This window comes from Physella acuta, unplaced genomic scaffold (assembly GCF_028476545.2).
Source record: "Physella acuta isolate Inbredline_101_S28 unplaced genomic scaffold, ASM2847654v3 ptg000720l, whole genome shotgun sequence".
NCBI lineage: Eukaryota > Metazoa > Mollusca > Gastropoda > Physidae > Physella > Physella acuta.
The window spans coordinates 641,529-668,156 of record NW_026732238.1 but is presented as its reverse complement, the minus strand read 5'-3'; the positions used below and the strand labels follow the sequence as shown (position 1 = coordinate 668,156).

The window sequence follows — 26,628 nt, the reverse complement described above, 5'->3', positions numbered from 1 at the left end:
AACTAATTTCACAGAAATCTGTCTTTGTAAGACGGCCAAAACTAATTTCACAGAAATCTGTCTTTGTAAGACGGCCAAAACTCATTTCACAGAAATCTGTCTTTGTAAGATGGCCAAAAGCCATTTCACAGAAATCTGTCTTTGTAAGATGGCCAAAAGCCATTTCACAGTATTCCATCTATTTAAGATGGCAGGCGTTCATTTCCTAGAATGCAATAGACTCAATATGGCCACAATACGAACCAAAGATTAAACTTAACACTAAAATAACATTCGCTCACATCTGTTTCATGTTTCCTTTACATTCCTTATCAATGGATGATCATTAACACGCGTTGAAGATTTATTTATCTAAATTGTCTACATTAACTCATTCCTTGGCATCATTCAATCATCAGATCCTCAAATTCAAACTATAATTTTCCTTACAATAAACTAATTATCAATCAAATAAACAAGAAAACCCAATACGAAAAATAAATCTGGCTAATATTACAATAGCACGTATCTATCTCCACTATCGTCATCTCTGCGCATGCGCCTACATAAAGCAAAGATGACGCGGTGTTTACATCACGTGACGATGGATATATTTACCCGAAAATCAAAAAACGAGGCTTGTAATAACGGCGTGGCTGACAACGAGGTGAAGACAGAATGGTGATGTTAAAAAATGTGGAATGTATCCTTAGCGGAAGAATCCTCCTCCGCCTCTTAGTTTTAGGTGATTTATTGGCATTTTGTCCGGAAATTTTACATTCCAGTTTTTTTGTTTTGTTTACATATTTATACGCGTGGATCAAAGTCTATTAGGCTTCGTTTAAAAATGTGACGTCATAATTAAACTTTAAAAAAAAAGTTTACATCTGAGGTATTTTGGACGGTTTCGGTAAATTTAAATTGTCTACTGTATATTGTGTGCTAGGCTGCTAACCCGAAAGTATCGAGTTCGAATCCGGGTTCAAGCCAGTAAAACGTCCCTGAGGACTCGGCTCTGATGAGTACCTAACTCACGTCAGGGAAAAATAAAGACAACTGGGCATGTTGCTGACCACACTATCCCTTAATACGCCGAGGTCACAGAAACAGATGAACTCTACTGCATCTGCCCCATGTGTTTTTGGGCATTAAAAGATAATGATGAATGTTACGGTAATTTAAATTGTCTCTTGTATTTTGTTTTACGTCATTTAATCATGTTCATGCCATAGCCGTTTTCTTTTTTTTGCTAATCTGATTGTGTCCTAACACTACCATGAAGACTTGACGCGTAACCCTCAATTACCCCTCCCCCCACCCCCTCTATATATTCAGTCATGTGATCACCCCCCCACCCCCACCACATCCAAGCCGTTCAGGTGCTGCTACCCCGCACCTAATTGTCTCCGCCGGAAGTGAATAATTTGTTTCTAAACTCCCAGAATGCCGGGCCCGAGAAGTAGGTCAGAGATGAGACATTGATAGAACGGGAAGCGAAATGCCAGCCCAGCACACACCTGACACACCTGTCATGTACCTGTGTACACGTGTAGGCGACCCTACACACCTGGGTGTGTGTATGAAACGTGCTCACATGCCCAGCACACACTTGACACACCTGAGGTGTACATGTGAACACGTGTAGGCGACCCTACACACCTGGGTGTGTGTGTACAACGTGCTCACACGCCCAGCACACCTGACACACCTGTTGTGTACCTGTGTACACGTGTAGGCGACCCTACACACCTGGGTGTGTGTGTACATCGTGCTCACACGCCCAGCACACACCTGACACACCTATCGTGTACCTGTGTACACGTGTAGGCGACCCTACACACCTGGGTGTGTGTATATAGTGTTCACACGCCCAGCACAGCGTGTAGACACCTGTAGGGGTGGGGTAGGGGTGGGGGTGAGTAGAACTTAGATGTATTTTGTGACCCGGTCTTTGAAATGATTAATTAATTAAGTAATTAGTGTAATTGGACGGCCATGTGAGAGGGTTAGACGTCTAGGTATTGCTTCCAGATCTATCGCCTGTGACATTTACTGTGTTTAGAAATAGAAACTGCTGGGGTCAGTTAAATGGGTCGATCTGAAATGTAGGGGGGGGGGGGGGGCGTAGGGTAACTGTGAAGAGTAGGGGGAGGGTCTGAGATGAATGATTGTATTAATTAGGGGGTGGGGGCGTCATAGGGATCTTGATGAAACTAAGTAATAGTTGATTAAACCGTCGGTCTTCAGTAAGGGTCTGGGGGGGGGGGGGTCTTAGGTTACTTGTAAAGGTGGTCAACCGCAACAAGGCATCAAATTTCGGGCGTCGGAGACGAGTTGTTTTTAAGAGTCGATGTGTTGTGTCCATTCAGCCGTATCCTAACCTGACCCAACAAATGACAAGACAAACGGTCATAGATTTTACCTTCGCTCTGAATAATCTCGACCACATCTATGTATTTGAAGACATTTTATTTTGCGTGGTCAAAACTAATCTTCAGATTCGAAAATAATCTAATTACATCTCTTCATTTAAAGCAGAAAAAATATAAACATTAACCATAATAATTTTTTTTTTAAATATTTTAATTATTGCATTCTATAAAAAACGATATAAAAGTTTAAAGTTTTTTAGTTATTTAATCTCAGCCAGCGTACACTTCAAGCGTGGTTTTATCTTTGTTTTGATGTTTGATTACAGTTCACCTATCTGCTTGTGTCACCTTCGTTTCGCTTATCAATATCAACACGCGCGCATGCGCGTTTTGCAACCCTTTATCTGAAAGAAAAATCAATTTACACATGTCATTTTTTGGTCTCTGTTTTTAAAAGTTTCGGATTTAAATTAAAAGATATGTCGTAATAAGCGATTACACGAAGACACGAAGGATTAGGGAGGAAGGTAAATTTTAAATTTAAAACAGTTCAAAAACGATTAAAGTCGATATGGTAAAAATAAGTATAAAGCTCCTTTTCAAAAGGTTATCTAAAAATGCATGTTTTCCTAAGGGAATGATTTAATAATTTAACTGGTTATGTGTTTTTGAAATGCAATGTGTTATAGGATGATCGAGAATAATTTGTAAGTAATCCTTGTTTTTAATTTCTTAAAAGTTACGAAATAATGTTGTAGGCTCTAACAAAATGACATGTTTTGGTCAATTCCTTTCATAATGATCTCATGTTATCTGTAGTGTATAGTATTTTTTTTTACATTATTTAATACATGTCATGTTGTGTTTTGAAGGTTTGTGTTATTGGCGGATTGGGATAGTGTAAAATTTATAAGTATTAGCCGTGGTAATTTCTTTAAAAGTTACAAATTAGTGTAGAGAGCTCTGCAAAAGGACCACATGTTTTAGTCAATTTCTTTTCATAATTAACTCATGTATTGGCCAACTCCATACAAAATGACCAAATGTTTTGGTCAACTCCTTTCATAATGAACTCATGTTGTGGCCAACTCCCTACAAAATGACCAAATGTTTTGGTCAACTCCTTTCATAATTAACTCATGTATTGGCCAACTCCATACAAAATGGCCACATCTGTTGGTCACCTCCCTACATAATGACCTCATCCTGTGGTCAAAAAGACCAAGCCCCATATGCTGAAGTTTCAAATCCCCCAATCCTCTGCCCCCAAGCATTAATTGGGGGCTCTGGGTCCACGAAATCGTCGCCCGTGTTTAGATAGCGGCTTAAGGCTGGGGATGCACCTCTTTGACTGAGGTGAGGTACCTCGGTGCTTGTATCTCATCACCCCTGAAGGGGTTCACCTGTAACTGGCGCTTGGGGGGGGGGGTGGGGGGGTAAGTGGAAATTGCTTTTAGTCGATTGAAGAAATGTTGAATGATTCGCCGTTTAAATAACCCGCTAACGTATTCTACCGTTCGAAACTTTTTTTGAAAAGATGGAAATAAGGTTAATTATTTTTATGAATCTGTATGTTTATTTTTGTTTACATCAAGAATAATAAATAACAACCTACTTCAGCCGTAATTTTCCCGCAAAATAAAATCAACTAGTACTTTTATTTTTGTTAAACAGCTTTCCCCTTTGAAGTATTTTAATATATTTTTTTTTAAAGTTAACATGAAAATGGCTGGACCTGAGGGCTTAGGTTTATAATATGAAATGTAAAAAAGGATTAACTTATGTAAGGAAAATTAATCTCACGTGTTTTGCTATGATCACAATATGCAAGACTGCTTGCTACTGGTCAGGAAGTAGGTGAAGTCCAGAACTATGGCTGTTGCGAAGAATTCTTAAATGGATGCCGCGGGGTTAACTATGGATTTAATAACTTACTTACAACCTGTTATCTCACTGGGGTATGGATCGCTTTTCAACCCGCAACCCCACTATGAGTCTGGGTTGGCATACAACCCGTCCCCTCACAAGGGGTATGGGTCGCGCAAACACTAATCCCTATAATCCTATGTCTAGTCCATAACTCCCATTTTCAGCAGTAACGCAAAACTATTGGTTTTTACTGAATCGCATAAATACATACATTTTTTTCTGAATTTTCAAGGCTGCAGATGGTTATAATATATTCCTTTTAACGTCGCCAATAGTTCCTTTTAAATACCTAATACATGAACCTACTCCATGTACTTAATTAAACCCAAGTTGACTACAAATCTTAGAAATTTTTGGCTGTACTTCATGCCATACAAAAACCTATCTAGTTCTAACCATACTACCAGTACTCTACACACACGTATAAAATCTACCATTAAAAGTTTTACGTGGCGTTGAAGATGTAGACGGTTCCGATTATTTATCTTTAATTTCCGCTAGTTTCCAATTCCATATGAGTTTATTTAGCACGGTCACTGAAAATGGAAGTCGCTTTTTAAAAAAAAAAAAAGATTGAAATGCATTCCTAAACTTATTAAAATTGATAATTTCTAAAAATAGAGACTGAATTCGGGGTTTATGTAGTATTTTCAAATGTGTAGTTGAAGTTAAATTTCGTTTGAAGCATTTACAAGAAAAGGGAGAGAATCTGTTTGCTTGAGTTATTGGACTTAGTAGGCCTATTTGATCAAACTAGTAATAGAAGTTTGATTGATTTTAAAAAATATATTACTCGGTTTAGTACATTTTACTTTTGTAGTACTAGTCGTCATTATTTTTAGCATTTTTTTAAATTTAGCTAATTGCTTGTGTCGTTGAGTATTAGGATTGAGGTTAGAGTTTTAGGTTAGCGTAATATGGTTAAAGCTAGAACTATGTTTATTAAGGAATATAATTAAGTAGTGCCAAACTTGTACTAAAGTTTAAACCTTACATTTTATACACCCATTAATTAGGCCTATCAGTTTTTATACATAATAAACTATATACAATCTATCCACAAATACATTAACATTCAACTCTAAAAAAGAAAATTTAAAATGGGGGAAAAAATGAGAACCATCATTCTTATCTAAATCCGTTCTTGTAGAAAATTTAATCGGTCTAGAACATCCAGACCACGTCGTCCTCATCCCATTAAGGATTAATAATAGGTCCTAGGGGCTAACGAGGAGTTACTTCCCTGCTTTGAAGTCGGTAATTCCCCTCATTACCAACCCACACCTCGTAACATCGCCCGCTACTTATCGAGGCCAGGTTCGACTTATGAGAAAGATAAATATTTTCTGAGTGCTTTTAAAAGTCTTCTGGGATTTTTGCTTTTCCTTTCCCGCCATTTCTTTCAATTATCATTAAATGTCACATGAGGTTTCAAGGAAGTAGTTTTCAGTCGCATATACATATTCATCCCATATACACATATATATACATTATATATATATATATATATATATATATATATATATATATATATATATATATATATATATATATATATATATATATATATGCATACTTACATAGATATATATAAAGTCCTCCCAGTTCTGATGGGTACCTAACGTACGCTACTGACCACCCTATCCTTTGATGTGTTCTCTGAAGCAGTGTACTCTACTTCATCTGCCCCGTGTACCTTGAGCACGGATGATATATATATATATATATATATATATATATATATATATATATATATATATATATATATGTATATATATATATATATATGTATGTGTTAAAGTGTATTTGAAGAGACGTTCGCTTATGTGTTGTGTGAGTGCTTGCGTGTGAGCGTGGATGGGTGCACGTGCATTTATTCTGTATATGTGTTGGTACGGGTATGAGTGTGACAGCTGCCGCCTTGAAATAAACAAAACGTAACGCCCATGACAAAACTATTACCCCCAACTACTGATGTCATGATGGTGTATTCGCCTTACCGCGTTCCCAAATGCATTATTTTTTTTTTGCCCGTGTGTCCTTTTAGATTAACCTAGAACAAACCGCCAGGATCAAAACCTCATGTGCTCATCTATTAATGGCTCCTTAGATTCCATTAGCTCACGTAATGGGAAACGCCCCCCTCCCCTCTCTCTTTTCTTAAATCCTAACCCAAACTGTCTTCACCTGCACATACCAAGGTAACCTGTTTTAGAGACGCCATTTTTCATGTTAGGTTTATTAGTTTGTTTTTGTTGTTGTCGTTGTTTTTAATGCAGTATAGTTGATAGGAAGGTGTGAAGGTGCGCACATAAATACCTGCAGGCTTTCTCTTATATTACTTTCACAATTGCAATTTTTTTTTATATTCTTATATCGGAATTTTTAAAGAACTTTTTTTTCTCTTGTAAGCAGTTTTCGCCTAAATGTAACATACTATATCATCTCCCCCAAAACACGTTTCGTTTGAAGTCTCTTTATAATTTCCAATACAGCTTTGTTACATTTTGTAAAGTTCATGTCTTGATCGGCCTACACGCACCAGTATTTCGGTATGTGAATTCTAGAACTAATTCAATGAACAAAGGCTTATACATAAATATTAGATCTAGTACATAGATTAATTCTTGTGAAAACCTTCCCGGTTATAACGTACCATCATCGAGTCAGGAAACTCTTAGAAAGACGGACTTTTGCTTTTTGTTCGTTTGCCACCCCCACCCCCCCCCTCCTTTCCCCCTCCCCCAAGACATGAGGCAAGCGTTGGTGCCTCAATTATTCCACGGGTGTCCAGCATCACCCTGGACAAATCATCCTCTCACGGTGACCACGAGCGGTCATCTATCTCGTTAGGGTCAGCGTGTATGCAAATAAGACGACCCACTCGCCCGATAAAAAAAATATATAACTGAGGGGGAGGGGGAGGTGTCCATTAAGTCGTCTGCACGAACCGAGTGATCAGGACGCATGCAAACACTGGAGTTATCTCCCTGTCTGTGTAGATGCTTAGGTTTTTTTTTTTTTTTTTTTGGTGGGTGAGGTTTAATTAAGGGTCGTAACCTCCTTTTTGCGAGGTGGGAAAGCTGGACGACAATGAGAAACACGATCAGGCATCGGTCCTCAGACATGACCAGGCTGCTTTCGCTTGTATTAAGACAAGCTGGGGACGCGCGTATATCATGGATAATATAGAAGGCGTATCGCACGCACATACGACATGGTAAATTTAGAAGCCATGAAATATCATTTCATTAAAACACTTAACACAAACTATTCTCATCAAGTCTGGACAGGAACCCACAAATCAATACACAAACAGCAGTGTTTCTAATTTATATAGATTTAGTCCGCCCCCCCCCCCCCCCCGGAAAATTTAGTCCGCCCCCGGAAATATCAAGTGTCCCTCCTCCGGGATAAATAAGTCTGAAAGAAACAACCACCACCCCGCTTCCCCCGATCGAAATGGAATTTATATAGATTTAATCCACACCCCCCCCCCGGAAAATTTAGTCCGCCCCCGGAAATATCAAGTGCCCCCCCCCCCCCTCCGGAGAAATAAGTCTGAAAGAAACACTGAGCAACAATCAACATCTTTAGTTACGCAGATTTTTACTAAGCTTTGTGGATATGTAGGCCTATACAACTACACAAAAGTAAATATATTATATAGGCCTATAAAATCCATTTTATATGTGATTTTAAAGCCTCAAAAAAAAAAAAAAATAAGAGGGAGGAAGATGAAGTTGTGTACCACAAAAGCAACTAGTTTTATGTATTTAAAAAAAAACATTCTTTTAGAACAGTGGTTCTTAACCTTTTTGGATGTACGGACCCCCAGCAGTTTCATATGCGCAATTCACCGAACCCTTCATATAGTTCTATCGTCCGCACTGACAAAATCACATCGTGAATCAAAGAATCAGGTGTGTGTCTTGATCTCCACGGAACCCCTGAGACTGACTCCCCGAATCCCTAGGGTTCTATCGAACCCAGGTTTAGAACCACTGGAATGATACGAGTTTGAACCTAAGTCTCCTCATTGTTTCGGTAGCGTTAATTTGATATGTGAAGGTGGGGGAGGTGAAGGGGGAGGTTAGTTGATGTGTGACGTAACATTTTTCAACCAGGGGCCGTAATTCTAGGAGGTCTGGAACCAGCTAACAAACCGTCGGTCACGAACCACGTCTTCGATTTCCAATAATCAATCACAAAACATCAACGCTGACCATCTGTTCCACCCCCCCCCCCCCCAATTCTCTCTAGTTAAATGATCTTAAGCCTTGGAGTGCTTGTGACGTGTTGAAGCTGCTGTAACACGCGGATCTACAAAGTAGCATGACGTATTACATTACTACTGGTATTGTCTCTTCAACCACTTCTACGTTCGTTTTTTTTCTTATTACAAGCTACATAACGTCACATCTTAAGTGTCGTGTTTGGTTGTTTTATATCCGAAATATACACCCCACATCGAAGTTGTTTTATAGCATTTGATTTTATACCCACTGAGTCTATATACAGCCGTCTAGTCTACACCCGACTTGGGGCACTATTTTGACAATATTTGACCGTCCAATGTATATCCGTATGTTCAAAAATATTTACATATTCAGCCTGTTTGGCCGTCTAAGCATATATTAAAATCCAGTCCTTGCACGTCCGACCTGTTCTCAGCTGGCCGTCTAGTCTACACCTGACCGTCCAGTCCCTGTTCTAATGCCCGGCCCAGTACTCAACTGTCAGTGGACATCTGACCGTCCAGTGCCTGTCCGAATACAAGGTGCTCAGCTAACCAGTCAACTGACCGTCCAGTCCCTGCCAAACGCACTGTGCTCAGCCGTCTAATCTAAATCTGACCGTCCAGTACCTGTCCAAATACAAGGTGCTCAGCTAACGAGTCGATATCTGACCGTCCAGTGCATGTCCGAATGCAAGTGCTCAGCTATTTACCAATCTTTTTCTGACCGTCCAGTCCGTGTTCGAATGACCAGTGCACCAGCCGTCCAGTCTACATCTGACCGTCCAACCCCTATCCGACCCTCCCCCCTACCCCCACACCAATCTCTAGTACTGACGTGCTTTACATCAACTAGCCCATGCTAATTTACAACCTTTCTCCTCTCATTTCCCCAAAAGCTATTTGGTCACTCCTGGTTGACCATATGCAGCACCACAACCACTCCCACCCCGCCCATTCGACCCGTCATCCGATATCTCAAAAGGGAGATAACCCATTTAGATTTCGTCCTTTGTTTTCTCCCCTTATTTTTAAACCAAAAAAAATCTTCCTTTAACTGGATTCCAAACAGGGTATCAGTTCTAATTGTCAGGAACAGTGCATGGAATAAAACATGATCTTAACAGCATCTAAACGACTCCCTTTGGTCTAATATCGTAGGACCTCGTTATCTTTTTAACCCAAGTCGCTGGTACATCCTAAACAAAAAAAAAGTTTTGTTTTGTTAAAATACTCTCCCCCTTATTGTTTTTGTACACGGATGAATCATGGGAAAATGAAGAAAAATTGCTTTTCACACTTCGTGAATTGTTCCGTTATTTCCACTTTAAAAAAAAACCAGAAGTTACGAAAATTGGGTTCGAAAAGCCGAATAAATAACGGTCCCTAATCACGTGATGCAGATAATTGTGCGAAGACTTCGGGGACACATGCCTCTACTCAACAGGATTTTGTTTGAGGAAATAAAATGTTGAGACAAAGAGGGGGAGGGGTGGTAATTTTTTAAAAAGCAAATAGAATATTTCTTTATTTTGATTTTTTTAAAAAAATTAAAGTAGATTTCTACATCTATTTTTCTATACAAAGGACCTCAAAAATGCATACACATAGACCTTTGAAATCGTTTCTTCAATTTAAAAAATTTAGTAATTTAAAACCTTTTGTTATCAAGAAAATGTTGCGCGTAGTGCCGTTCAAAAATTCAAAATATAAAGTATGTTTTTTACATGTTCTCTCTTTATTTTAATAACTGTAATGTTTAGCCCACTTATTATGTTTGTTGTAATAGTTCTTTTATTAAAATTGGTAGAAGTCCCAGAACATTACATCAAATATTATTTTTATTGACATATAGTCGCTTAATATACGAAATATATATGAACTATTTATAATGTAGTATCTACTATTACTATTTTTACCACACTCACGGAAAATACACACATACACACATGATCTTCTAGGGTTATAATTCAAACGATGCCCTAATTTCTTTTCTCCGTATACCAGTTGTTTTATTAAAATTCGGTTAAAGTCTCAGAACATTACGACAAATATATATTTTTTTATTGACATGTAGTCAAATATAAATGTATGAGAACTACCAATAAAGTAGTATCTACTACAACTACTGTTACTACACTCACTGAAAATACACACACATACACACATGACCTTGTAAGGTTATCATTCAAACGATGTCCTAATTTCTTTTCTCCGTCTGCGGTGGGTCTCGTCGACAAAGTTGTCGGTACATTTATCTGTTAGCTACCCTTGATTGAATTATCGAGTGAATAATGATCAGCTATCCGTCCGTCTCGGTGGCGCTCAAGTGATCCAACTCGGACGTTATATACCGTGGCTTTAACCCGGTGTGACATCCGCAGTATATCTAGTTTGTCGAGGAAAAGAGAGCTAAGTATATAAATATTCAGTAGATACTTGGACTAGTTTGATCATTGTGGTGACAGCGCGCTGACGCGTTGTTCTATGGAGCGATAGTGTACTAATATTGTTACGCTGGATAGAACACTTAAATCACTTTGTCTTCATACACGGGCCATTCGGTCTAATCTAATACACAGCGCCATAGTGACTCACGTAGGAATGATTGTATTGAGTACTTGAACCCCTTTAGCCCTTCGGTTGTTTGCGAGCCTGTGGTTGATCAGCCAAAATGAATAGTGACAAAAAAAAAGTGTAAGGGGAAATAATTTGTTTTGTCTCCCTCTGTGAATCGTTGATATACCGCTATCAGTGATTTCCCTTTTTTGAGCTTTGATCAATTGTAATAAATATGTGTATGAATATTAGTATCAATGGTTTTAAATAAATATACATCACGATTCGTATTTATTTTAATTATATATATTTAGTTTAACTGTTAAAAATCCAATGTGATTTTCCTTCATTTTTGTTAGTGTTGGCTTATAAATATATTTTGATTAATTGTCATAACTTTAAAAAAAAAGGATTCCTCTTTAGACCCTGCGATCCATTGTGCAGATAAACATGTTTCGTGACCTCGGCATGTGAAGGGATAGTGTGGTCAGCACTAATACCCAGCCGCTTTTACTTTCCCTAATCTGAGTTACGTAACAATCAGAGTTCGGTGGACTAAGTGACGTACTATTGATTTCAATCCGGATTCGAGCTCGAGACGTTTGCGTTAGAAAGCTAGCGCTCTACCGCTAGGCCAATCCGCCCCTTACCTGTTATAAAAAAAAGTCTTACAAATGTGTTGCTAGAAACTTGTCTCTTGGATATGGAAGGCAAGACCGCGTTTTTTTTTTCTTTCTTCTTTGTTATCAGCTTACCCAAATTCCAACCTCTCTAAGGTTTAGCGAAGCTTATGTGGCACAGTCGATAGCGCCTTATCTGTTAACACCCTTTGGCTAGGACTCAAATCCTAATGTAACTACAAATCTATACCAAACAACATATTAATTCTGCAGATTACAAGGTATTTTTGTTTGTTTATGACTATAAGACACTACTTTACACCTTTCTGAAAATCCCTTATCGGGTATTGAAAACCGACGCCAACTCAAAATTTTACTAGTCTTAGTTATGAAAATAGTATGTTGTTTTTTTTTTTTTTTTGTCTGTTTAGGTTTCGGTAAAATTTCAGAAAAAAACAACAAAAAAGTAAATAAAAAATTAATATTTTTTTTTAAAGTAATCGAACATATGTATTGATTTGATAAGGACATAGATCTACAACGAACGACTCACTAAATGCTACACACTTGAGATCTCAGTAAAAAGTTGAAGTAAATAACGTATGTTCCCAAACACTAACACACATCTTATCCAATAATTTCCTTTTTGACGTTCAAGAATATTTACGTTAAAGCTACATATAGTTTTTTTTTGTTTTAATAAATTAGTATAAAAAATATAAAAAAAAGGATTTTCATGATGGCAAATATGTTTTAATTTTGCGTATATTTCTATTTATAACATGGACTCGATCGCCGGGCCCCAGCATGCGGTGAAGTTAAATATCATTAACTACCACAACAGCATATAGTACAATGTGATTGCATAACACAACTTAATCTTCAAATTTGTTTCTTCAGCCTTCTCGCAATGCGAATGCTTGGTTTTTTTTTCTGTCTGTCTCGGCTTCAAGTATCAATTTCCTGTTGGAGCTTTAGGAATGTAACCCAGTGGATAGAAACCGTCACAATTTTATAATGTTAATCAATCGATTTGTCATCAATCACGTTTATCTTTTGTCACGCAATGACGACTTCAAGTACGCTTTAGTCATCACAAACTGTCACATTTTGTGACACTGATGTCACAATTTGTAAAGAATCGACTTCATCAAAAATAATTACATCTGTAGTAAAGTATCGACGTAATCGTAAACAATTACATCTGTAAGTATTTATAAATGGTGGAAACATTTTAACGACTTACATTATTTTGGTATATTGGTTGGTTCTTCATTAGCCTATTAATTTACCTGGAAAATTATGTGACTGCCCTGGGGTCGGACACCCCCCCCCTCTCGCACTACCCTAGTGACGCCAACGACCTTAACGCGCTGCTCAGCCCAACCCTTGTAAGATTTAATTCCAGCAGCTTTTGTTTCAAGTACATTTTGTTGATTATCTCCCCTCGCCACTGGTTACTTGGCAACCGTGCAAACAAATGGGTTTTTTTTTTACACCCCAATCTGGAGCGCCGTCTTAAGCGTGACCAGCGTAGCATAAACCCTCCCCCCCCCCCCCCCACACACTTCCACTACCCCCCACACACACTTGATGACAGAGTGTAATGGCGTTGAGATAAGTTTGTTGGATGTTGCAGATGTGCGACCAAGACCTCACAATGGTGCGCGACCTGACAAGTTAAGCCTGCTAGAAAAGTCTCGGCATGGACTTTGTAATCCGCCCACTAAACCTATGCACTTGTGTGTGGGTGTGGGGTGTGTGTGTGGGGGGGGGGGTTACAATGGAGGTGGGCGTGCTGTTGAATTATCAGTGATTAAACAATATCTTGTTGGCACAGTTGAGGCGATTGAAAAGTATAGAAGTTAAATAAATAAAAAAAATATGTCTGAAGTGTTTTGATAAAATTTTAAACAAAGGGGCCCATGCAGCCCTTGAGATAAGTACCTAATAAATTATGCTAATCTACTCCGACACCTACATCGCTAAAGCGTCTACACTTAAGACAGCACCACCTGCCGTTCTGAACGTTTCGAAGTTTGATTGTGAATGCTTTGTTTAAAAATATAAATAACTCAATTGTTGTTAGCTCGATTGAAAAAAAATGGCGTATAGTTGTTGTGATTCAACACTTGAGTCTATGAGATTTTAATGTGAACAGCCCAGTAGATTACCACCACCCCATCTACCCTTACACCCTTACACCCGCCCCCCCCCCCCCCCCCCCTCCGTCCGCACACAACGCGCAATTATAGAAATTCGATTTTGGATACAATTGCTATTTTGAATATTTTAATGGCTTAATTTATATTTTATTATAAAAAACGGATTTAATATTGTGATTTGTAACGAAAATGTATGTTTATAATGAGTATACTGAGACAAATTTGCGTTACATTCTTAGTGAAGGTTTATATATAGATCCAGTAGATTTTAAAAACAAAATCTGCATGACAAGGGGGCTATTATTTTTTTAATGAAGAAAAATTGATTGACGATTTCTATACATGTTTTATTAGGGAAATTCGGCAGTGGCGTCGATAGGGTTTCTGTCGAGCGGTATTACATCAGAATGACTTAAAAAGCGAAAAAAAAATTAATTCAGCTTAACTAACACAGGAAGTAAAATATCCTACTGAATTTAGTTTTAATCTAAGAGGTTAGAACTCTAATTCAGGAATGTTCGGAGGTAGGGTTGAAAATCAGAAGGGGAATTCCGAATTTCAGAGGCCGGAGTTCTGGCCCTTTTGGTGTTATTAAGTTTCATTATCGTCAAGAAAAATACAAACTATCAACAAAAAACAATAGGGTTGCGGTTTTTGATAAATGTTTTTAGCGCAATTTCCGTACTGGACAATTGCGATTATTAACTCGTTATTTCTGGATGGATAGATGGATGGATGTGCGCAGCTTTAAGTCGTATCTCCTCCTCAACGAAGCAATATCGAGGACTAGTTCCAAAATCAAATATGTTAAGCAAGTTCCGAAGATGATTGTGGGCCAAAAAAATTCTCGGAATTCCTTCCTGGATTTCCCGGAAAAGCCAAAAAACCTCGAAAAAATGCAGTTTTTGGCCAATTTCTCGGCAACCAGACCACTTAGCGACTTGAAACATTTACCAATCGATTCCTGCCATAATTTAGAACAATATTGCTGAAGAAAGTTTTCAAAACTATTCTTTCGTTCGGTCACAAAAAATTAATTAAGGAAATTGCGCTTAAATTGTCACTAGACTTTTTATTAACTTGTTTTTTCTAGCATCCGAATAAGTTAGTTAAACAAGAATATAACTATTTACACGTGTTTAACTTTGACGCTAAAGCTCATAATTTCCTTGATACAAGATCTTAATTCTCTGTTTCTACCGTAGCCTTGTGTTGTTTCTTTGATTCAACTTTGCTATATCTTTGTTTACTGTGGCTTTCGTTGTTAACCTTGTCGTGTTTTTGTTACCTATTTCTCAACGAAAGGAAATAATAATTTTGGAACTAAAACTTGAATTATTTTCAATAAAATCTTATATGTGCTATAGTATGTAAGGCATGAATATAAAAACTTCGAAAATATTATTGGTTTATCCAATTTTTTTTTTGTCAGATTTTTTTATTTTGCTATGGTTTATTTTTTTTTATTTTTGCTACCACGTGTATGTTATAGAATTCCGGTTTTTTTTTTTTTTGTTTAATTTTTTAAAAATGTTTTTTCAGTATATATTTCATTAAAATTATAATTAAAATGACATCTTAACATAGACATTGTCCAATCAGATAACTACAACCGAATGTCACATGACCAATCGTCTATTCCCCCCCCCCCCCACCCCCACTTCCCATACTGTTTTTCAGCCGACGCCTGAGATCGAACAGCGCTCTCTCTTGCTTATCTTATCGTTAGCCATCATACTGCCGTTCGTGACTGGACCAGGTCTCATGGCCGACGTCACGATATTTTCATATCCCCAGATTTTTTATTTTTGCCTTTACCTTTTTTAGCCATCCTCGACTGGAGAAGATGCTAAATCTGACCATCTTTGAGCCGCGCGCCGTCCATGAAGAATAAACACACACTGTTTTCAATGCCGCTAAAAACAAAATGTCTGAAAGCAGGAGAAAACTCACGTATCCCATGATGCTACGAAAACATGGCCGCGAGGGAGAAAAAAAACACGGAGTTCTCTTAGAGTAATTATCTCAATCTAGTTGCTTTATTTCCTCGTGTCTTATAATAAACCGAATTACACATACACTTGAAGGCGTAGCCACTCCTTCGTACGAGCAGAGAGCCCTTACATTCGGCACACCTATATGCTTGCATTTATATTGAGGACTTCGATTTTACTCCCCATATATATATATATATATATATATATATATATATATATATATATATATATATATATATATATATATATATATATATATATATATCCGTACCTATCATAAAACGCTAGCTGCACTAGTATCCAGATTTCTATTTTGAAACAAGTTCGCTCAAATTCTACCTATATGTCAAGTTATTAATACACGGTATAATTTTGAAGCAATTTTCTACAAAAACGTGTTGTTTTTTCAAGATAAATGCGTATGAACTTTAAAACCTGTCAGTTTCGTTATGACTGATAGAGTTGGCTATCATCTTTGGATGAAGTTGTTTATTTAGAACTGCTGTTTTTTTTAACTGTGCGTCGTGATAAGAAACCAATGAATCGACATGCATGAAAATGATTCACTGTGGCAGGTTCCGTATTTGCAGATTCCTACGGTGTAATCTGATTTATTTTTTGTGGGATATTTTTTATTTTTATTTATGTCCAATTATAGATTTTGCGATTAATGTTAATTGTTACAAGTATAATCATTTTTTTAATTGAAATTCTTTATAAATAAATATCAGATAAATTAACATGATTTTTATACATTAAGTTTCATTGCACTTATAATTAGGTTATTTGTTTGGTACTTTGTACTTTCAACTCCCTCTGTACATGAAAGTTGATGGTGAAAACCTAAATAAAAAATCAGAGACTTAGCAAATGCACTGAAAAATATTCCAATTTCTACTTTTTTTTCCACGCGCAAATCATAACATGTTTACTACTTTCACATAGTTTTTAACATATATTTCGAATTACTTTCATATCGTAAATGCCCATGCGTCAAAAAATAGATAAGCCGTCTGATTGGTTGAACCGGTACACGTGATAAAAACCGCCGGCTGTAATTGGCCAAAAGGGATGATCTCCCCGCATGCAAGTCATGCATGTCCTTGTTAAATACCGTGACGGTAGATAGATTCTCGAGAGTTTAAAAAAAATTAGTAAATCTGGCATGGTTAATTATGCGAGATTTAATGAAGATGGGGGTTGTGTTTAGTTAGCCTTGTTGTGTAGAATCAATTAGGTGACGACTTTCCCTGGCACTCCACGATATGTACCTGGTTTTTTCCAAACTCCCCCCCCTACCCTTTTAACAGCGTGTCTGTTCGTCTGATTCGCAGACGGACTCTAATGATAATGTAGAGGGTGCAAATCGCAACTGACCTTAATTGACATGTTGTAATTAACACTGAGATGAACCTGGGATGCCAGATACTTTTTTTTTTTAAATAATTAACCCCGGGTCTGAAAGTGAACTGTTGATATCAACGTGTCGGGATGCCTAGCCGGCAATCCGGCACGTCTAGCCGGTGATCCGGTTCTAGGTGTTTGTTGACAGGGCTCATCTGAAGAGTTAGTGGTTGGGGTGTAGCCGTCTTCATAGCGACAACACTATCCTTTCATATGCCAAAGTCAAATTAAAATATCAAGTCTACTTCATCTGCACAATATATATATATATATATATATATATATATATATATATATATATATATATATATATATATATATATATATATATATATATATATATATATATATATATATATATATATATATATATATATATATATATATATATATATATATATATATATATATATATATATATATATATATATATATATATATATATATATATATATATATATATATATATATATATATATATATATATATATATATATATATATATATATATATATATATATATATACATATATATATATATATATATATAATGTGTTATTGTTTTTCGAAAAGAAGTCTAGGTTTTAATCATAATGAAATTCAATGTGTCATCTGTGTATGATGGTGTGGGGTTTTGTGGGGTATTTTTGGTTTGTGGGACAGACTTGTGTGTAGATAGTGTAGGCAGGTATGGTATGTGTGTGTAGAGATTTGTGGGAAGTAGTGTGGAGAGGTGTGTGCGGGTAGTTACAGAAGGTGTGGTTCTAACTAATTCGTCTCCACCCCCTTGCCCCCCAAAAACCAGTGCCCAAATTGCGGGGAACTTTGCATAATTAATCATCTAATTTACACCAGCGCCTTTGTCTCCCCTCTCCCAGACTGCCAGGCAATGCCCCGTCCCGGGGGTTGCGTGGCAGGCATGAAAAATGCGCAGCCGTTGATGCGCCGTTTGCCAGACCCCCCCCCCACCCCCACCCCCGACCCTCTTGCCACTTCCGCTGTCCAACCTGACATGTGACGCCCGTGTTTCACACCATTCCCTATCAAGCTGTTTCACACGTGTCAGCACACGCGCATTGAACAATCCCCCGTTTCCTTATCTAAATTAAAGATAACTAATACGAATCCATTTTTTTTAAAAGCCGACCGTGTCCATAATCAAGAGGGAGTAACTCTCTCGCTTAACCCATTAGCCAACGCCTTCTGGTTTAACTCTGTTAAACTCCAGACAAGTTCAACCTATCGGTGTTATCTCTTTGCAAACAAGCGGGGTTTTCCCCTCTAATTGATTACCAGAACCGCTTCGGCTTGAAGACTAAGGTTGATTAATCTCTTCCTTTTTTAAGGGGTGTTGAAATAGTCTAACATTGCCGTTGTAGGGAGGTGTTTTTTTTAATTATTTATTTTTCTGCTTTAAGTGTTTCTGATCACACGTTTAAATTTGTTGAATCAGAATAACTAGGGTGGAAAAAATACGTATCGGAAATTGAATTAAAGCTGCAATACGGATAGATTTATAATATTTTTTTGTTCCTTTTTCGCTAAAGGGTACCAGAATTGATGACTCCATGTGGAGGTTTACAAACTCAATGTTTGCCAGATTTTTAAAAAAAAAGGTTTATCGTTTATGTTAATCTAGCGTTTGACACATAGCATAATGTCAACTCGTATTATATTATACAGAAATATCGAGATACACCATGAGATACTTTTCTTCATCATTTTTCTGAGTACATCTGATTCAATGAACTGGGTCTACAAGAGCATAAAAGTGTGGTTGGCACTATGCCCTGGCATGAGTTAGATGTCCATCAGTGCTGTAAAGTCCTACACTCTCGGACCAAGGATCCGAACTCGCGACTTTCGGGTTAGCACTCGTAAGCTCTACCATCCGACCACGTCGTTCCGAATGACAATTTTACTTGCCAACTTGATCCAGTATGTAAGTGCTACAACAATGAGCCTCAGATTTTAAGGGGTTATCAAGTACAGCGAAATGTTCGGTTTGAGTTACTGTTAAGGTTAATTATTGTGTATATATATATATATATATATATATATATATATATATATATATATATATATATATATATATATATATATATATATATATATATATATATATATATATATATATATATATATATATATATATATATATATATATATATATATATATATATATATATCTGCATAATGCTTTCACGCAGTTATTGTATCCAACTGTATGGAGAAATTTAGAACGTGCTTTTGTTTAAGTTATTGAAAGGTGAAACCGATATAATTAGAATCACCTGCCCGGTGTTATTGTTTGTGAACGCCCATCTTTGAAACCCCTCGCCATTTTCACGGTTGCCTGGCAACCATCAAAGGGAAGTCAATCTAAAAGAACCGCACGTTGTCACTCGGTTCTTGACATATGCCAAGGGGAAACAACCAGGGTACCAATATCCTCAAGGTGGGGGGATGGCTAATGTGTACATGTGATAGGGAGAAGGGGGATGAGGTTGGTATTTCCTTACTCTACAAAAGGTTTCGTTAAATGAACGCGCGGGTTGCAACTATCTCCCGACATCCCCCCCCCCCTCCTCTCTCTTGGACCAATTACGCTAAATGATATCCAAATGCGGCCTTTCAACATGAGGACACCGCTTTGTTTTGTCTTCTAAATATTTAGATACTTTCTCTAGCTCTTCTTCAATGTGTAAGCTGAGCTTCAGAATAAATAAAGCTATTAAATGTGGCTGTGATACACGTTTAGATTCTGCACTTAATGCGATTCTGTGATAATTGATTCCAGAGTTCACGATGTTCACTAATGATTTCAGTCTTCGTGTCGTGGGTCGTAAAGATTAAGTTGTTCAATAAATTTCTGATTGAATTTGAAACGCGACGCATGTGTATTATTAATATTTGTTAAAACTAATTATATTATGTTTATTGCTTATCTTCTGTCATCATTGATATTAGTATCGTTTTATTTGTTGTTGATAATAATGCATTAACTATAAATCCTTAATGAAGGTTAAGTGGGAAAAATTGATGCGTTTAATTTTAGGCCATTGCTTAATCCTAACCCTTAAAAATAATTAATCTCAGATGCAGATTTGATCATAGCTTATACTGAATCGTGTTGAATGGAGTAATTTAATGAATTAACTGGCTCTATTTTAAAATATAAACTGACTATAATATTATTTTGTTCATGATAATGAAATATTTTAAAAGTACAAACAACAAATTTTAAAAGTATTTTTTATCAGAAATGTTGACCAATCTATAATTTCAATGTGTTTTCCAATCTTTGAACTCAGTATTTATTTCATTTCCCCCTCAGGTGAAGCCAAACTCAAGGTCGATTTCCCGATGAAAAATCTGACCAAGTATCGAACCCAAACCGTCAGGCTACGATGCGAAATCACCGGCAACCCTTTCCCCAGCTACGCCTGGTTTAAGAACAACATCACCATCAGCGACAGCGACAAGAAGGACAACTCTAGGGTCAACGCAAGAACGACAATTTGGGGATCAAGGTAAGTTACGGTTCTTTGTTAGAATGTAACCGAGCAACCAAAGCAATAGCTTACAAGAGATTTTGTATTTTTTAGACTTATAATAATTAAGTAAATTAATTAAGTAAATTAAGTAAATTAACCGAAGATTGACCTACCAAGTCTTACAAACAGACTCAGATCAAAGACACACTCCTCAAAATTGCGATTTTAAATATTTTTTTTTTGAAACATCGATTTCTTTCTGAATTTTTAATGCTGTTAGGTCTAGATCAGATATATACTGGTACATTTGTATTACAATATATATGGCCCAAATATTTTATTCAAAGAGATTTGATTGTTGACTTAAAATTTCGAATCTTTTTTTTTTTTTTGGATTCTTTGAAACCGATTATAAATAATTTTATTTCATACAAAATCTGAGGGTAGTTTTTCAAATGAAGTCCCAAGTAATGTATCTAATTAGTTATCTTAAAATAGATTAATTTGTTGGTGTTTGAGGAGGGGGGGGGGAGGAAGCTGAATGGTAGCCCAATGGTAGCACAACTCACTTAACGCAAGAAATAATTTCAGGTCAACTCTCCCCCCCCCTCCCTCCCCCCTAATTCTTATCACCATCTGGAACAGCCAACACTCATACACCATCACGCATGCGCAGCAGAAACAAACGACCAATCACATGACACGGGCACAACGTTTACGCAAGAAGTAGCGACCCAGACCCGGGCTTATCTTTCCCACCCTCACCCCACCTCCACCCCCCCCCCCTCCACTCCACCCCCTCCACTCCCCATCTCGACATTCATTTAACAAACATATCGACGCCAGGATCGAAAACCATCGTGGCAGATTTGTTTACGCCGGCCGCGAAAGACAGGGGTAGGAAAAAATGGCGTCCAATGGCATCGTTATGGTGAGAAATGGTACGTGGCATCCGGGCGCTGGTTCCCCTTATTTACAATTAGGCCGCGGTGTCTTGTGGGTAGTTTATAGCTTGTCATTGACACCAGCCGACGCCCTAGACCACGTTACTAACCGCCATTCAAAGACCACCATTTCTTTTATTAACCGCCATTTTAGACCATCATATAATGGTACTAACCCTTTTTCTAGACCACCATTTCTTGTTACTAATCTCATTACTAGACCACCATTTCTTGTTATTAATCCCATTCCTAGACCACCATTTCTTGTTATTAATCCCATTCCTAGACCACCATTTCTTGTTATTAATCCCATTCCTAGACCACCATTTCTTGTTACTAATCACATTACTAGACCACCATTTCTTGTTATTAATCCCATTCCTAGACCACCATTTCTTGTTACTAACCGCCATTTTAGACCACCATTTCTTGTTACTAATCACATTATTACACCACCATTTGTTGTTACTAACCGCCATTTTCGACGACCATTTCTTGTTATTAATCCCATTCAAAGACCACCATTGCTTCTTTCTAACTACATTCCTAGACCACCATTTCTTGTTACTCCCTCCCTAATACGGAAACGGCTCAGGAGTTGGACTCCCATTAGCCAGACAGGCCTCAGTATAGCAAATCCCGACCACGAGAGTTACTAACTGCCGATTACAGATCCCCATTCTCATAGACTAGTTGCAATCCTACACCCCTATTTCATGGTACCTACTGTAATTTTACACCCGCTATAATGGCACCAATCGCATTCTTAGGCCAACATTGCCGGTTGCAAACCACTATCAAATATCCCATTCCCCTGCACCTACCACTAATTTAGACCACACTTCTCCTGCAGAAATCGTCATGTTAGACCACCATCTTTGATCCCCATCTTCAACCCCTTTTTTCATTAACCAGCATCTTAGACCCCCATTCTTTGTCACTCACCACCATCTGACCCCCTCCAGGCACTACTCACCAATTTAGACCCCGTCTTAGACCCCCCCCCTTCCCTAATTCTCTGTCACTAATCACCATCTAAAAAAAAAAAAAAACCTCCAATATGTCACTAACTGCTATTCTTACCCCCCAACCTTTATTCTTAAAATTATTTTATTATAGAGGGGGAGGAGGGGAGCTGTGGGTTAGGGCCCAATTATCGCCGACACTTTTATTGTATTTACCAAAGTACTTGTACCGGAAGTGGTGGCGAGGCTGGTAATCAATCGCACGTGCCACGCAGTGACCTTTGTTTACACACGTGACAGGTAGTGCCAATACCAGAGGAAAGACTTTACACTGCTCGGTGTAGTATTTCAACCTGGGCAACTTTAAAACTTTGACTGGAATAAAATTGTGTTTCCGTATTTCAAATGCATATATTTATTATGTTTGTACATTGGGTATTTAGTCTAATAACGACAGCGTAAAGACCCCCTTCCGAACCTTACGGTCTATGAGGCTAGTCACCTTTACTTTCCATAACGTGAGTTAGGTACCCATTAGAGCTGGGTGGACTCATGGACGGTCTACTAACTCGTACTAGGATTCGATCTCGAGACTTAAGGGTGGCTGTGGACAGCAACTCATTTAGGCGACAAACTACAAAATCAAATAACTGCTGCCTTGTAGTTTGTTCTTGGATAGGCAAAGTTAAGCAGACTGAAGTAAGATTAAATCGGCCGTATAGCGCATAACCAGTTGTCACGTTATACCTAATGGTGTCGAATGAAATCATTAATTAAGAACGAAGAAGAAGAAAAGACATGTCATTTGATGTCATTTCGTGTTCCTGTCATTTTGATCTACCCCGGCGAGCTAAAATATTTTTCTTGCCATTGTGTTTTTAGTTGGTTTTCTGTGTCAGTTGTCTATCTGCACATCAAGCTAAGACAACTTGTCATTTTGTAAGCATTACAGCGAGCTTTGAAACCGTTCTTGTCAGTAGTTTTTTTTGGTTGTTTTTTTTTTGTCAATTTTCTATCTTCATATCAAGCTAACACAACTTGTCATTTTTAGTTCCTTGTCATTTTAACACCCCAGCGAACTAAGACAAACGATCGTGTCATTTTGTGTTTCTTGTCATTTTTGTTAACATCCCGGGGTGCTGGGAGTTTTAACGGGCCGTTGCTCAACCCTCGCCTCGAGAAGTTTACACGAGACGACTCACCCACCCACCCCCACAACACGGGGCTAAACCTGTCTCCCTCCCTGACATGAGCCTGCACGTGAATTTGTTATGACGAATGATAAACTACATCGAATGATAATTTTTTTCTTATTTGTCAGTGTGTGTGAGTGCGTGTGTGTGAGTGCGTGTGTGTGAGTGCGTGTGTGTGAGTGCGTGTGTGTGAGTGCGTGTGTGTGAGTGCGTGTGTGTGAGTGCGTGTGTGTGAGTGCGTGTGTGTGAGTGCGTGTGTGTGAGTGCGTGTGTGTGAGTGCGTGTGTGTGAGTGCGTGTGTGTGAGTGCGTGTGTGTGAGTGCGTGTGTGTGAGTGCGTGTGTGCGAGTGCGTGTGTGTGAGTGCGTGTGTGCGAGTGCGTGTGTGTTTGTGTTGAGGGTAAGAGTGCGTGTCTGTGTGTGTGCATGCGTATGTGAGTGTGTGCGTGTGTGCGTGTATGTACGATTTTGACAGGGATGATGTCGGGAAGGTCATGTGACTTTAAGGTAGCCTATAGGAGAGGGTACACTGTTTGGGAGGCGGTGGAGGTAGCACGATGCGGAGATCATGTGACTTTTAATGAACCAATCGGATCAATCACTAAGGTCTCTAGAGGATGGCAGTGCTATATGATCATATAGTTCAGGCGACTTTTAAAACAGTTAATTAATCAGAAAATAAACTTTGTGTATGTATGCATGTATGTATGTAAGTGTGTGTGTATGCGAGTATCTCTATATGTATGTATGTAAGTGTGCAGTGGCGTAGCCAGGATCGTCTCAAGGGGGGGGGGGGGTTCCAATTTTTACCCGGGGACAAACTTTCGATTTGCATCCCCCCCTCAAACTTTCGATTTGCACCCCCCCTCAAACTTTCGATTTGCACCCCCCTCAAACTTTCGATTTGCACCCCCCCCCCTCATACTTTTTCTATATACCGAGGGGTCTATGGGGGGGGGGGGGTTATGAGTGTGTGTAAGCGTATGAGAGAAAAATATAATCGAGAGGCATTGCGACTTCCATGTTACCTACATCCCTGATCACCTAAACGTTTAGATCTACGATAAGATTATCCCCGCAAGCTACCTATAATCAAAGTGAGAAATCACCGAGATGACTCAGGAACGAATGGATTTAAAAAAAAAAAAAACAACACAGGACTTAATTAGACTGGGTTTCTAGCTGTAGGCAAGCTGAGAAGATATCGAGACTCTGCGGTTCCTTCCGTTGTGCCAGGCTACGAGACCGGTGCCGAGGGGCGAAAATACCGGGCAAGTGCCAGACTCCACGGCTGTGTTTCTCTGACGTGCAGGTCGAGATCTGTAGATACTTGATCAGGCGGTGCTAAAGCGGCGTTTGTTGATGACGGAGAGGGGGGCGTGTTGTCGGGGCCGTGTGTGCAAGAATATGCTGGCGTCGGGTCATGTATTCAAGCCAGTATTAAAAAGTTTGAGGAATGTGAATAGTTTATCAGCAATATACAATAAAAGTCGGTGTTGTGATGGTATGATAACAAAAAGAAAAAATATTAAAATTTTTATTTTTAATGTAGGAAATCTATTTTTTTTCCTAAATTCGCATGTAACAAAAACGAAAATCAATGTTTTAAAATCAGTTTATTTTCCTACATTATACCTATGTTTCTTTTTGATTATTCAAATATTTTTTTCTTTAATGTAGAGTTCTGTCCCTTACGCTTCAAAACAAATATTTTTTTCTTTAATGTAGAGTTCTGTCCCTTACGCTTCAAAATTATTACCTCACCCGAAAACTATGAACAGTGTGAATTTATCGCTTGGAATTATTATTTGTATCTCTTTCAAGTCAAAGCATTATTCAATGATGTCCTCGCGCAAGAACTCAACAATAAAACCTAATCCAACATTCAGTGAAGAATTATTCCTCAGACCCCGCACTTAGAAAGGCGAACATCCATTTTTTAAGTTTTCTGGCGCCTGTCAACGCATGGCTGAGCGCTTGTTGATTCGAGGACCCGGGCGTGGCGTTGCCAGGGTTCAAGTCGGATTAGTCAATCGCAGCCGTTTTCACGTTTGTCTAACTGCGATAAATCCGCCATGATCCCCCCAGCAAATGCGATCTACTTTGTTCTCGGTAATAAACCCTTTATCTGGCCAAGTCTATTTTTAAGCGTCTGGCATTGGAGATAAAGCCGTTTTGTTTCTCTGGCAGCGGGCAGGGGCGATGTTCAAATTGGATGTGTGGGGTGCCACGCCGAGAGGCGTTTAAACTTTAGGGGAGGATTTGTGTGCAAAAATGTAATTGTTTAGTTTCTTTTTCACTGTTTTGTGTTGGATGGAAGACTGAGGGGGGTGCAAGAGTCTAGTCTAGAGAAGGGAAAGGTTGACTTGACCCGGAGGGACAGATGGTGGAGTTGTTAGCGTATGAGGGGGTGGTGGTGGTGTCACGAATATTGAATCGTGTGGCATAGAATACTCCTTTCTGGGTGGTTATGTTTTCAGCTGGGAGACGTGTTGATCTAACCTAGACCTAGACCTAGACCTAGACCTAGACAGACTTAGACTTAGACCTAGACTTAGACTTAGACCTAGACCTAGACCTAGACCTAGACCTAGACCTAGACCTAGACCCAGACCTAACCTAGACCTAGACCTAGACCCAGACCTAGACCTAGAAATATACCTAGACCTCACCTAACCTAGACCTAGACCTAGACCTAGACCTAACCTAACCTAACCTAACCTAACCTAACCTAACCTAACCTAACCTAACCTAACCTAACCTAACCTA

The 26,628-nt window shown here is 38.4% G+C and overlaps 1 protein-coding gene across 1 annotated transcript in view; it reads left to right on the top strand.

Moving 5' to 3' along the window:
• The window catches only part of LOC131949945 (inactive tyrosine-protein kinase transmembrane receptor ROR1), a gene marked incomplete at its 5' end in the record, with an annotated part of 115,478 nt that overhangs the window by 54,560 nt on the left and 34,290 nt on the right, over window positions 1-26,628 (top strand). Inside the window, one exon of the mRNA XM_059311907.1 lies at window positions 20,600-20,795. Coding sequence (XP_059167890.1) covers window positions 20,600-20,795 — 196 coding nt within the window. The remainder of the gene's footprint in view (window positions 1-20,599; window positions 20,796-26,628) is intronic.